The sequence below is a fragment of the Pyrgilauda ruficollis genome, unplaced genomic scaffold, assembly GCF_017590135.1.
Source record: "Pyrgilauda ruficollis isolate IOZ18807 unplaced genomic scaffold, ASM1759013v1 scaffold97, whole genome shotgun sequence".
Classification (NCBI taxonomy): Eukaryota; Metazoa; Chordata; class Aves; order Passeriformes; family Passeridae; genus Pyrgilauda; species Pyrgilauda ruficollis.
Genome location: NW_024531821.1, coordinates 1,230,282 through 1,243,180, shown reverse-complemented (window position 1 = coordinate 1,243,180; position 12,899 = coordinate 1,230,282). Strand labels below are relative to the sequence as shown.

General features: G+C 43.0%; 1 protein-coding gene across 4 annotated transcripts in view; it reads left to right on the top strand.

The window, feature by feature from the left end:
- The first annotated feature begins 356 nt into the window (after positions 1-356).
- The window catches only part of CPEB4 (cytoplasmic polyadenylation element binding protein 4), a 38,888-nt gene continuing 26,345 nt past the window's right edge, over positions 357-12,899 (top strand). For 2 of the 4 annotated variants that reach the window (XR_005957042.1, XM_041489984.1), the window contains exons 1-2: positions 359-3,169; positions 12,014-12,095. Coding sequence is in view for 3 of the 4 variants with exons in the window: in XM_041489984.1 (XP_041345918.1) it covers positions 2,048-3,169; positions 12,014-12,095 (1,204 nt within the window). In the remaining variant the exon portion in view is untranslated. Of the gene's footprint in view, positions 3,170-12,013; positions 12,096-12,899 lie in introns of all 4 variants that reach the window. The other 2 variants (XM_041489986.1, XM_041489985.1) reach the window with 2 other exon arrangements.

Below are 12,899 nucleotides of genomic sequence, written 5' to 3'. Positions count from 1 at the left end.
TGTCCCTGCCATGGCAGGGGGTGCAATGAGAAGCTCTTTAGCGTCGCTGCCGAGCGCGGCCGCTGTCTGTGACACCGGGCTCCGACAGTGACAGGTGACGCCCTGCCCTGCACAAACATGGCGGGCGCCGCGCTCCTCACTCCAAGATGGCGGCGCCGCCGGCATCCGCCTGACCTCCCGCCCACACCTAAGATGGCGGCGGCGCCGCGGGCGGTGCGCGCCCAGCCCCGGGGTGGCCGCCCCGGCCGGGGAGTCCCTGCCCGCACCAAAGATGGCGGCGCAGCGCCGGGCGGAGCCGGAGCCGGTGCCGGGGGCGGGCCGGGGGCGCGGCCGCCACCGCCCCGGAAGCGCCGCGCGGCCCCCGCCAGCTGGTTGTCATTTGGTGCGGCCGCTCGGTCCGGGCGGCACGGGCTGGGCAGCGGCCGCGCGGGGACCAGCGAGGCACCGGCTGCGGCGGCCGCCGGGGGGGTGGGGGGCGGGGAAGGCGGCAGAAAAAACACACGGAAAAAGACGCAAAACGAGGCGGCGGCAGCGGGGGGCTGCGCGCCGGGGACACGTCGCCGGCTACCGAAAGCTGTCGATCGCCTCGTCCTTCCAGCTCCCCGCAGCATCGAGCCCGCGGAGAACCCCCCGGTGCGGCCGGTACATGAGGGGCACGGCCCGGCCGCAGCCCAGCCGAGCCGCCGCAGGGCAGGGAGCGCCCCGAGCCGCCGCCGGAGCCCCGAGCGCTGCGCCCCGAGACAGAGCCTGCCCCGACCCCGCCGGGCGACCCGGGAGAGCCGCTTAAACACCTTCCATGGGGGAGAGAGGAGCCCGGCCGGCCGCGCCTTCCCCTCCCTGCCGGAGGCTGCTGCGCTGCTGAGGTAAAACCCCTCCTGCCTTGCCCGGCTCGAGCGAGGGCGGGGGACGCGCGGGGCACCCTCAGCCCGGCCCCGCTGGATGCCGAGTGCCTGAGGAGGGAGCGCGTTCCGGGGGCTCGCTGGGCTGCGGGAGCCGCGATTCCCGGGGAAGGAGGCGAGCCCCGCACCACAAAACACCCTCCCGGCAGCAGAGAGCGAGAAAAAACCTCCTTCCCCTTCCTCCTGCACAACTCGCTGTCCCCTCCCTTCCCTTTCCCGAACGGTGAACGCTGATTTCTGAGATGAAAACGTTCCTCCTCGGACAGTCAGGACTCATATGAAGGACACGCAAATATTGGATCATAAATAAGAAGCGAGTCTGGCGAGCTCAGAAACCCAGCCCAGAAGGAGCAGCATCAAGAATCCACCCTTCTCCTGCACAACTCACTCCCCACCCAACACACAGAGAATACTGATTTCCTGAGATAAGATCTTACCCCTTTAAACAACCACACACGCACACACACGGTGTATATTATTGCTAAATATAATAGGTTAAACCCAGCAGCACGGGATAAAGCCTCTTCTGCAACTCACTCCCCCATTTCACCCTTCTGAATGCTGAGATCCTGAGGTAAATTTTTCCCTTGTCCACAGCAAAGACTCTTTTTGAACAGGACACAAATATATATTAGATTATAGAGATGTATTAAATTATTCCAGATTTAAATCTATTTTTTGCTGCCAAGGGGTTGAGGGACCAGACGTCATTGTATTTTTTTTTTCTTCCCTCTTAACTCATTTATGGGCGAGTCAAGGCTGCTGAGGAGGAAAAAAACAGGATAGTTAGAATCTCTTTATCCTTATTTCCCAGAAGCTTATTCTCTCATTGCTGTGCATTTCCTTTAGAAAAAAGGAAACCTCTTATTTTGTGAACCAAAGATTTATTTTTCCCTTCCTCCTGGCCAAAGGAAGGAAACGGACACAAATTGACACATTGAAATAGTTGAAGAGATCTATCTTTTGCAAAAAGGAAAAAAAAAAAAGCAAACATCTTTATCCAAATCTGAAATAAATAGCGTGGAGGGAGACACTGGAATATCTAGCGAAAACCAGGATACTTGCTAATCTTGCCTCACAAGAGGACAAGCTAAACACTAAACATCAACTTGTTCTTACAGGGAGGATTCAAACCCTAAATATAATAAATGGGGGATTACGGGTTTGGAGTGTTAGTGCAAAACAACACTGGAAATAAGTCAGCTTTTCCAGTCAGATTTCATCCACATCTGCAGCCTCCACACCATCATCAAAATGCAACCCCCAGCCCTGCTGCTTTTATAAATAATAACACAGCTGCCAATGGCAGTAGTGCTGGGTCAGCTTGGCTCTTTCCTGCTCCAGCTGCCCATAATATTCAGGATGAGATTCTGGGGTCAGAAAAATCTAAAACTCAGCAACAGGAAAAGCAAGAGTCCCTAGAAAAACAGCAGCTTTCCCCTGGTCAAAGTCAGGAAGCAGGCATGCTCTCTGAACCCGAGAAAGCTAAAACTGAAGAAAACCAGGGCGATAATTCTTCAGAGAATGGCAATGGAAAGGAGAAAATAAGAATAGAATCGCCGGTTTTAACAGGATTTGATTACCAAGAGGCTTCGGGGCTCGGTACTTCGACACAGCCCTTGACATCCACCGCATCTTCTCTGACTGGTTTTAGTAACTGGTCTGCAGCTATTGCTCCTTCTTCTTCTACAATAATCAATGAAGATGCAAGTTTTTTCCACCAGGGAGGGGTCCCTACTGCCTCAGCTAATAATGGTGCTCTGCTGTTTCAGAATTTCCCACATCACGTCAGCCCTGGCTTTGGTGGTAGCTTTTCCCCCCAGATCGGACCCCTCTCTCAGCACCACCCTCATCACCCCCATTTCCAGCATCATCACAATCAGCATCAGCAACAGAGGAGGTCTCCTGCAAGTCCTCACCCACCTCCATTCACACACAGAAATGCTGCTTTTAATCAGTTGCCTCATTTGGCCAATAATCTTAACAAGCCACCTTCTCCGTGGAGCAGCTACCAAAGCCCATCGCCCACCCCGTCCTCCTGGAGCCCCGGCGGCGGCGGATACGGCGGCTGGGGAGGGTCCCAGGGCCGAGACCACCGCCGGGGACTGAACGGAGGGATCACCCCCTTGAACTCCATCTCGCCCTTAAAGAAGAATTTTGCAAGTAATCATATCCAGCTGCAGAAGTATGCACGACCCAGCTCGGCCTTCGCTCCCAAATCCTGGATGGATGACAGCTTGAACAGAGCTGACAACATTTTTCCTTTTCAGGTGAGCGCACTCTGTTGTATCCATAAGAAAAAAAAAAACCAAAAAACCAAACCTCCCCAAAGAGCATTAAAATGCCCTGGTTGTGGCATTTCTGTGCTTGCAGCTGAAAAAAACCATATGGCTAACTCAAAATGTCATAGTGGGAATGATCCTCCAAGTTGTGATTCATGGGGTTTTTTTTAACAGTGATGGTCATAAATATCTATTGCACACCAGCCATCTGTATTGGCCCCTTTACTTCAGCTTAATACTTACACACAGACAGAAATAACCAATGGAGAAATTCACTGACAAGTATTTCAACAAAGAGGAAAAAGGGAAAAAAAAGTGCCTGGTGGAGTATGAAAGATCTGAGCCTTTGAAAGCATTCAGCAGTGTACCACATCTGAGAAAAAGTATGGCATGATTTTATTTGGTTTTACAGTATCACATGGGCTTGCAGTGCAACATAATTTTTGTAGCATTTTTGGGGGAAACTTTGCTCTTTACAAATAATGGTAATCAGTGCAGTTTGCTCTCCTCAGGAATGGCAGCAAATTTTGGTTACAGGCCATTAAATCAGCACTAAAAATAGATGTGGATGAGATCAGTTGGTGGTCTCCTGTATTTTGCTGTGGCCTTCTCCTGGCAGGAGGCAGGTTGTCTGGCAGCTCAGCCTCTCCTTCTGGGCTGACTTGTTATGAATTTGAAAAGAACTGTATAATGTTGAACCTAATTTGCAGCAGGAATTAAACCAGAAGTCCCCTTCTTTTCATCTGACCACCAGTTAAACCCAGCTTTTATGTGTGTGTGCGCCTTTTGTAAACTCCTTTAGGGTGAATTAAAAGACCCAAGAGTTCTTTTACGTTTCCAGGGTTGTTTTTCACGCCCTTCAAATGAGGGCAAAAGTAAAATTCTCAACGTGATTGCAGTATTTCTTGCCATGCTGCAAGAACTGGGGTGACCTACTTAAATACAATTTCAAAGATACAAACTGTGCAATGTGTCTCATGATGTAAAGAAACAGAAATACATTTAACAGTGACTTTGGATGTGGGGATAGTTGGGTTCTTTGCAGACTGCAGGTTTTTGGTGGTGTGCAGGCCCTGCTGACAGCACAGCAGCTGCTGGCAATAACTTTCCTTCAGAGCCTTTTTTTTTTCTACTGCAGTGCTACTGACTGGTTCACTGTCAGGTAGAGCCCTTCCAAATTTAGAAAGCAGAGTAATAATTGATTTTAATGTCAGGATTTATAATGAATATAATGAAGCTGTGTCCAGCATACCCAATTTATCCAGTGAAACCATTAGAAAAAGGGACCCAGCTGGAGCTGGTCTTTTTTCAGCCTCACTGCAGCGAGCCTTGGCTCACGGTTTGATTCACTCTGTACCCTGACACGTAGCTGATGTTGAGAGTGACAGAATGAGATCAAGTGTGTCCTTGCTGCTGTGTGTAAGCCCCAAATATATACACAGGCAGAGCAATGTGCTTGGATTGGCATCAAGGAAATTTCAGGAAACTGGCAAAGTCAACCTTGACTTCTGGATGGTGTTCCAGACGCAGAACAGCAGACACACGTAGTTTGATCATGGTAAAGAAATCATTTTGGTGTATTATGTTGGTGTCTGTTTACATAAACACTCTGATGGAGCTGTACATGTCAAGACCAAGTCTGACACTCCTTCATGCCAAGAAAAGGAAAGTGTGGAGGGAAGTGCTCTCCAGCCTGTTACCATCACTTCTGTGAGGAAAAGGGCAGGGCAGCAGAGCAGGACTTCAGCACTGCAGCCCTAGAAAGATGCTGATTAATTTTGAAGCCATCTTGGACAACTTTTTTTTTTCTTTTGTAGAAAATCTTTAGCTCTTTTGGTCACTTTAACTGAGAGTTGAAAGCACAGTGAATTTTTGAATCACTGGAAACAAATGATGTAAAATTTGACCTTTGATGTCTTTTTAGTTTTTTTCTTGACTGTACTGATTCTATTCCTGTCTCAAAGCAGAAATTTGCTTATTACATATTTGTGTTCATGCATCTCTCTCTGTCTTTCTCTCTGCCCCTGAAGTATCCTTGCTGATGCAATCATGTACTGGACAAGGCTATTTTGTTACTGGAATCTTCTTAGATTCCTGTTTAGGAAATAATTGAAAGCTGTCTTTGCTGCAGCAACATAATGGAGTAATTTGATACAACAATCCCTTTCATTTAATATTTATGTTTTGCTGCTTAAATCATTAACAAGTGGTGCTGCAATCTAGTGAAAATGAGTTTCTTTAGAAGGCAAAATGTAAACCAGCAATTGCAAATATTTGGGGATCGCTTTCTTTTTTCTTTTCCTCAGAGGTTGTGTCTGTTCCAGAGCCTGGTGACACACAGGATTCTGGCTGTGCTTTGATGGAAATCTTGGGGTGACCAGGGCTAAGAGCTCTTTTCCTCTTTGGAGAGGATGGTGTCACATAATTTCTCTTTAAGCCACTGACGTGAACTCCCGCTCCCTTCAAACATCCCTGCCCAAGGGATGAAATGGGTGCTCCAAATGGTGCACATGAAAGGAAAATACTGTGGTGATCAGTTTGATAACCTTGCAATTTGATGATGCCTTGCCTTGGCACTGAGAGCTGCATGCAAACCCTGTGCTCTCTGCTCTAAGTGTTTTCCATTTGGAATCCTGTCTCCTGCAATTCCCAAGCGACAGTGTCTGTAGGAACCTCTTGCAGGGAAGGTCAGAGAAGATTTAACCAGATCTGTTAATGAAATTAAGTTTTGATGTTGTGCTTTAGCCACTGGGCAGGCTCCCCCCTTCAAAGATCTTTTGAAAAGAGAAAAGCCATTGTTCTTTGTGTGTTCGTTTGAAAAGGAAATGGTCTCCAAATGAAAAAATGGTTCCTGAATTCAAATTAAAAAGCAAAAAACTGAGTCTTTTGGCTTTCACAGCCTTCCATGAGAATTAATATATGAAAATGCTTTGACTGTGACTGTGGCACCTTACCAAGTTAGTGATTTTTCAGAATAATTCCTTGTCCTTTTCTCCCAGCAGCACTGACAAACTTGGTGCTCAGTAATTGCGTTTCACGGCAGCGCTGCCTTCAAGATTGTTTTGGCTTTCCTTTGGCTGTGTACTTGCACTTCCTCATGAGTGGAACATCCTGCCTGTTATGCAATGCATAAATCTTGCTTTGATAGGCATTTCCAGCTTTCCAGATCTCATCTTCAGTGCGTGATGATGTTTTTTAAATGGCTCTCTGAAGGCACAAGCAAGTGAAGCAATAGCCCTCAGCTTTCTGTAAAAATGCTTAAAAAGAATTTGTGTTTCTTCCCAGAATCAGGCTCGAAAATAACTGCCCATTTCAAAGAATTTTGTACATGAGAGCGGTTCATTGTATCCACTTGTTCAAAATGTTTTTTCCTTTCTTCCCCAGTGGCTGGTTTCCAGGTATAAACCCCTTCCAAATCCAGCCAGGGCCTGTGCCAGGGAGACTTGCTCTTCCCCCAGGCAGATATGGAATGTTTGAGAAAACACATTCGTGATTACAAAACGTGTTTGAATTCCGACCTCTACGTCAGCATTTGTTTGCCCATAGAAATGGCCTGATTTAATAAGTGCATTAAACAAATTCACAGGGAGCTGGAATTAAAAAAAAAAATAGCCTCTTGAATGAGTTTGCCAAAGTTTCCTCTTGAAGGGGTCTTGCAAATACATTTCTTTACCGTTCCTCTTTGTTTTAATATTTGGGTTTGGGGACCCTTTTCATAACTCACGATGGCTGGCTGCACAAAAAGAGCTTATTTGTTTTGCAAAATTTAATTTTTTTTTATTCTAGCAACAGCAATTATTCCCAATAATTTCAAGGCATCATTTGAAAACAGAGCAAATCCTTGAAGCTGGATTTTTAAACCCGTTCCCCCATTTTTCTGTAACTCCATCAGCTGTGCAGTAATTAGTGTTTTGTGTGCTGTTCCCCACAGCTACTGATCTGTGGGATTAGCAGCACTCTAATGTGGTATGACATGCACAAGTTAAGTGCTGTGGAAGTTAACACTGTTCTTGTTTGATAAACTTACTACTGACGTTCATACTTGGGCTTTGGCCCTCCTGTGTGTTTTTGACCTCAGGGTTTCTGTTTAAAGAGAGCTTTTGTTAAGAAGCTATTTGAATTATGTTTGTCTTTTTCCTAAGATTAAAAGGACTACTCTTGTTAAGCATTTTGCTTTGGAAGTTGCAGCCCAGCAAAGAGTGAGAATGCAAGATACTGTGGAAGATGCATGATAAACTTAATGTGCAGCTAAAATAGAATCACACATATTAACAAACATTTCCAGTAAAGGTTTGTCATTTCTAACACTTAAAAAGTTCAAATTGGACTAACTTTGTGTTTTGTGCCACTTCATTTTTCCAGCTCTTTCTTATTGTTCCCTGGTGAAGCTATAAAAGATGATCTGGGCAGAATACAGCAACATCCTTTCAGGAAAAACCTGTTTATTCAAAGCCTTTAATTCGCTGAATACTGGACTGGGAGCTGGGATACAGCATTTGCAGGGTGCTGGGAAGGAGGAGAAGCTTCCCCAGAAGCAAAATCCTCTCCAAATTTGTGTTGCAATTGAAAGAGAAATGTGGAACTTGTGTTTGTGATGGTAAATGTGGTGACACTGGCTCTCCTGTGCCTGAGACACGTGGCTTTGGAGTTGTGGGAAATGGGAGCAGGGTTCAGAAAGTTTCAGGCTTCTCCTGCTGTAATTAAGGTACAAATGTAGCTGTGAGGTTTTTGATTTGCACAAATGTTCTGGCTGGACAAAGATGTAAATGTCGAAAACAAGCCCCACTTTTACAACTACACCTACTCCATAAATGCTGATCAATAAATTGCTTCATGCAATGACATCATTTGCATTATTATTGATGCCTTGGACTTCAGATCAACCTTCAACCTTATTTTAAGAGATCAGGTCCAGCCTTAGCTACCAGGAAGTGTTCATACCTTGATTTTTTGGTGCAATTTGGGATTTACCACTGGGAGGCCCATCCTGGGAAGTGCTCTCAGGTTCTGGCATCTGAATTATTCAGGTGATGGTAATGCTGTGGGTGCAGACTAAATATAGTGACTCTAAAGTAATTTCTATTATATAACATTTAATAGTTAAATTAAATGTGCATTTTTCTGATGTGCAGGACAATGAATGTATGGGATTTTTAAATTCAAAGCATGATCTTCCTGTGCAGGAAAAATTCCCATGCAATTTCTTTTGCATGGGAGGATGACCCAGTGTATATCATACATGTTATGCACCAAGTGACTTCCTTTTTAGGGATGACATATAAATAGGGATGTAAAATAAAGTTGGAATAGGGATTAGAATTGAACTGTTTTGTAGGCAGAGATGGCCAGGGTAGAGTTCACAATGGTTTGTTGGTTATTGTAGACATTTCCAGGCTCAGTAACTCATTTTTCACCAGATCTGCAGGCTGTCACCTCTTGTACATTGTGCAAACAGCTCTGCTTATTCCAAATTATGTTTCATGAATATCTTTTAAAATGTTGGCTGAAATTTTCAACATAGTCATGTATTAAGACTACAGGTTGATTTCTTTCTTTTTGCTTGTTTTGTGGCTTTAGTTTGTTCAATTTGTTTTATGTTTTGTTTGTTTGGGTTTTCTTTTTTTAAATTTTTTATTGTGGCCTCGTGTTTACCTGATGTCTGTATGCTTCAGTTCTGTTTCCCAAGGGTAAAAGTGTGTAGCCTTTGACCCTCTGATAAAGCCACATTTTAGACACCCTAAACAAACTTGTGTAAAGCCAAGTTCTTTTGGAACTCAGGTAAATAATATCAGGCTGTGGTTGCCACATTTTGTTACTGAATTGTGCATACTCTGCTTTAGTCCAGGGTAGTCATTACCCCTGTATATTTTCTTTATAAATAAATAAGTGTACAGTAGCAATCCAGCTCCAAAGCACTGCAACTTTGTGAATTGCTTCATTAAAACCATCACCATATTGTTATTAATTCTCTCTACATGAAATATTTTAAAGAAAACTTCTTTTTTCCTAAGTTATGTATGGTTTATGTGCTTTATAAGCATTATCTATCTGAAAAAAGCTCACATTTAGCTACTGGTTTGTGAGCAATATCTTGATTATTAGAGCTATTTTTGGATTAATTGTTAGAGCTATTAGATGGATTAGCTATTATTTAGATGGATTATTAGAGCTATTTTTGGATTAGAGCTTTTGGGATGAAATGCAGAGTTTCACATTTCCTCAGGGGTTTGGCCACTCCCACTAACCTTCACCAGCCTTTATTTTTTCTTTAGGTGCATAATAAATGAATATATTTCAGATGTGGTTCTGGTAAAATGTCTTGCAAGATAAGACTGATGAAATCTGTGTTGCTGTTTTCAAAGGAGTTTCACTATAAAAAGGACTTTAATTTGTATAAAAATTATCAAAACTACCAATGGGGACTTTCTCTACTAATGTTGAACCTGTCAGCGCAAATAATAAACTAAATTAATGGATTTTTTATAGAATAATAAGCACTGTGCAGACCTGTGACCCAGCTGAGCTTGGCACCTTGGCTGGTCTTTATTTAGGCCTGAATCTTTTCACTGGGTGGATGTACAGAATCTTCCTTATCCATCCCAAGTTTTAGCCATTCCTCCTATTTCTGGGAGGAAAATATCAGTTAATCTGTTGTATCTTGGTGCAGGGTTGTGTTTCCTTATCCATCCCAAGTTTTAGCCATTCCTCCTATTTCTGGGAGGGAAATATCACCAGTTAATTTGTTGTATCTCAGTGCAGGGTTGTGTTTTAAAGTGTTTGCAGTGTGATTTGCAGCTTATGGACCTCACCCTGGAAAAGGGACAGCTTGTGGTTCACTTGAAAAGGAAAATAAATTCCTCAGCACCAAAAGCTTCCATTGGAGAATGCACTTCCTTGTGAACCAATCAGTTCAATTCCACTTTTTCCCTTCAAATGTTTAAATTCTCTGTTCTTAATATTAAAAATGAGCATTGCAGCAAGCCCTTTGTTACTCCAGCTCAGGCCAACATAACACAGATATTTTAGAGAGAAGAGTTGCTTCAGGCTCAGGTGCTCAGCTCAATAAACTGGGAATTACTTGGCCTGGGTCACTTCCTTTGTGTCTCTCACAACTGAAATGTGAAGTGCCACAATTCCACAAAGATTTGGAATTACTGAGGTTCTGCACTTTGTGAAATTCGAGTTTTGTAGCTGTTCATGGGGTGGGCTTGAGGTTAACACAAGAATTCAGGAAGGAGAAGCTGCTGAGGGACATCAGGTTTGCAGTAAATGCTCCCACCTGTGTTTTAGGCTATTTTTGTCATTTTGTGAGGACTGTTGGAAATGCAGAGCTTGCCTTTTAATATCCATTCCTGAGTTACTCAACTGTTGGATCCTAATGGATCCAAAACCTTGTACTCACTCCTGCTAAGGGATTTTAATGTAACTAGAGTTTGAAATAGGTAAGAAATAGCAATGTTTAAACCAAACCAATAAATTAAATCTGCTAGGACAGGCAGAAAACTGTAGGAAACCTATGAAAGAAAAGCACAAAATGTAAGGATTTGAATGCTCCTGATATTTTCTCTAAGGTGCCTCAATTATCTTGTAATAGAAATGACCACGGAAATCAATCCTGTGGGGAGACAGGGCAGTGCTGTGCTTTTTATAGCAAATTTGATATTTGCTAGACTTAATAAAGGAACTGGTTCCAAACTCTGGCCTTTTTAATGCTATTTGAGACACAGCACATCCGGGTTGGAATACGTGGCCTGTTCTGTCTCAGTAATAAACTGTTCTGAAGAGGGGAAAAATACCAGGAAATTCGATTGAAAAATGGTAGTTTTTAGTGATCAGAATGTAATTTACAACTTGGAAATGGATCAGGAGCTGGTGAGTTCCTGCTCTTACAATAGTTTGAGGTGTTTAAAGTCCAGAATGAGGGATCAGTGAAATCAGGAATGGCCCTTGGAACACACAATCACTGCTGCACTGAAATAAAGCACTTTATAACTCACCACTGCCTTTAAAAATATTCCAAGCTGGATCTGTGTGCTTTGGAGAAATTTCAGCTTCACAGCCAGTGCTAGGGACAAAAAACACACTCAGTGCTGGAATAACAAGAGTTGTGGAGAACGAGTCAAGAGCAAAAATGTCCAAGATTTCTCTTTCTTGTTTGAACAGAGACTTCCCAATCCTTGAGCTCAGTTCAGAGGGGATTCCTTACAACAGGAATGAAATAAAATCTTTAAAGCTGATGGTAGGGAGCTTCTTGGACAGAAAAAAAAAATTAAAATCGGGGTGGATTAGTGTAATTCTGTCCAAGTCAAATGTATAAATACACAGAAAGCATGGATATGTGAATAATATTGGGAATTAGAGTGATTTTTGCCTCCTTTTGGAACATTTTACTACACTTTTACCTTACTGTAAAGATTTCAGAAATTACAAGAAATTTCAGTTATTCTGAATTTGCCAATTAAATTAAAGCAGTGCCAGGGTATTTTATGTTGTGTTTTGCTTCTATCACATCAGATTTCTACTATGTGGAATTGATTGTTTGGTTGAGCAAGTCTGACCTGGGCATGTGTAAAATGCTGGCTTTGGTTAATAGGAAGGAGAAATAATTGGTGTTAGACTTAATTGGTTATTATTAGATTATTATAGATCAGATTCATATTTAATAATATTGTAATTTTTAATATTCCTCTATCAGAGGAAATTTTTAATATTCCTCTATCCTTTAGTATATGTTTTTTGCTTAATGCTGCTGTGGTTATGTAGAAGAAAGTGGAAGTTTTTGTGTTTCAGGTGCTCGTGTTTAACACCGGCTCTGTTTGTGTTTGCTTGCAGGATCGCACGAGGACTTTTGACATGCACTCACTGGAGAACTCCCTAATTGACATAATGAGGGCTGAAAATGATTCACTGAAAGGTAAATTTAGACAGAGACTATTTCCTGCAGCAAATAACTGGGGAGAGGGGCTTACTGAAAATAAGAGACTGCAGTTTTGGGTAGGAAAAGTGAATTTCCCTTGTGCACCTGATGGCTTTTTTTTGGCTGTGTGAATGAAGCTGTTTCAGCACAGGAGCACTGAGGGTGTCTGTGCTTGTCCAGAGCAGTGCAGAACACAAACACAGGCTGAGCTGTTGTGTTACTGGCCAGGGGTTTTGATCAACTTCAGCAATTCGTGCAGCTCAGCAAGAAGTAACTTTTTGCCTAATAGGGTTTTCTTGATGAAGTCGTAGTTTTTTCTGTCTTGGGAAAGAATAAGGTTTATCCATGTCCTTTTGAGAAAAACAGAGTATTTTGTCTTATTTTTTACCTTTTTGGAACCATTGGGAAAGGAAAAGGGAGATTGAAGTGATTTGGGATTTATCTCTTTTTCTTCCTTCTGCTTTTTTGGCAAAGGTAGTCGTGCTTTGGAAATACCTCAGCTTACAAAGTATTCATAGTATTGTCTGCACATAATTTTGTCTGAATAAAAACTGCCTATGGTCAACAGTTCAGAGCTGTAGTTTCATGTCCTGTAGGATGAGTAATCCATTGCAGTTCAGTGGTTACATGTATGAGTGGAGTAGTCAAATTCTCACACACACTTCTTATCTAACCACTCACTTTTGTTACCAGTCATGAGACCACTAAAAAAAAAAAAAAACAAACCTGCACTTGTGGTTTCTGCAAGTAAATTCCTTTTGATATGAAGGCTTGTGGTGGTAATCAAATCTGACTTGTTTT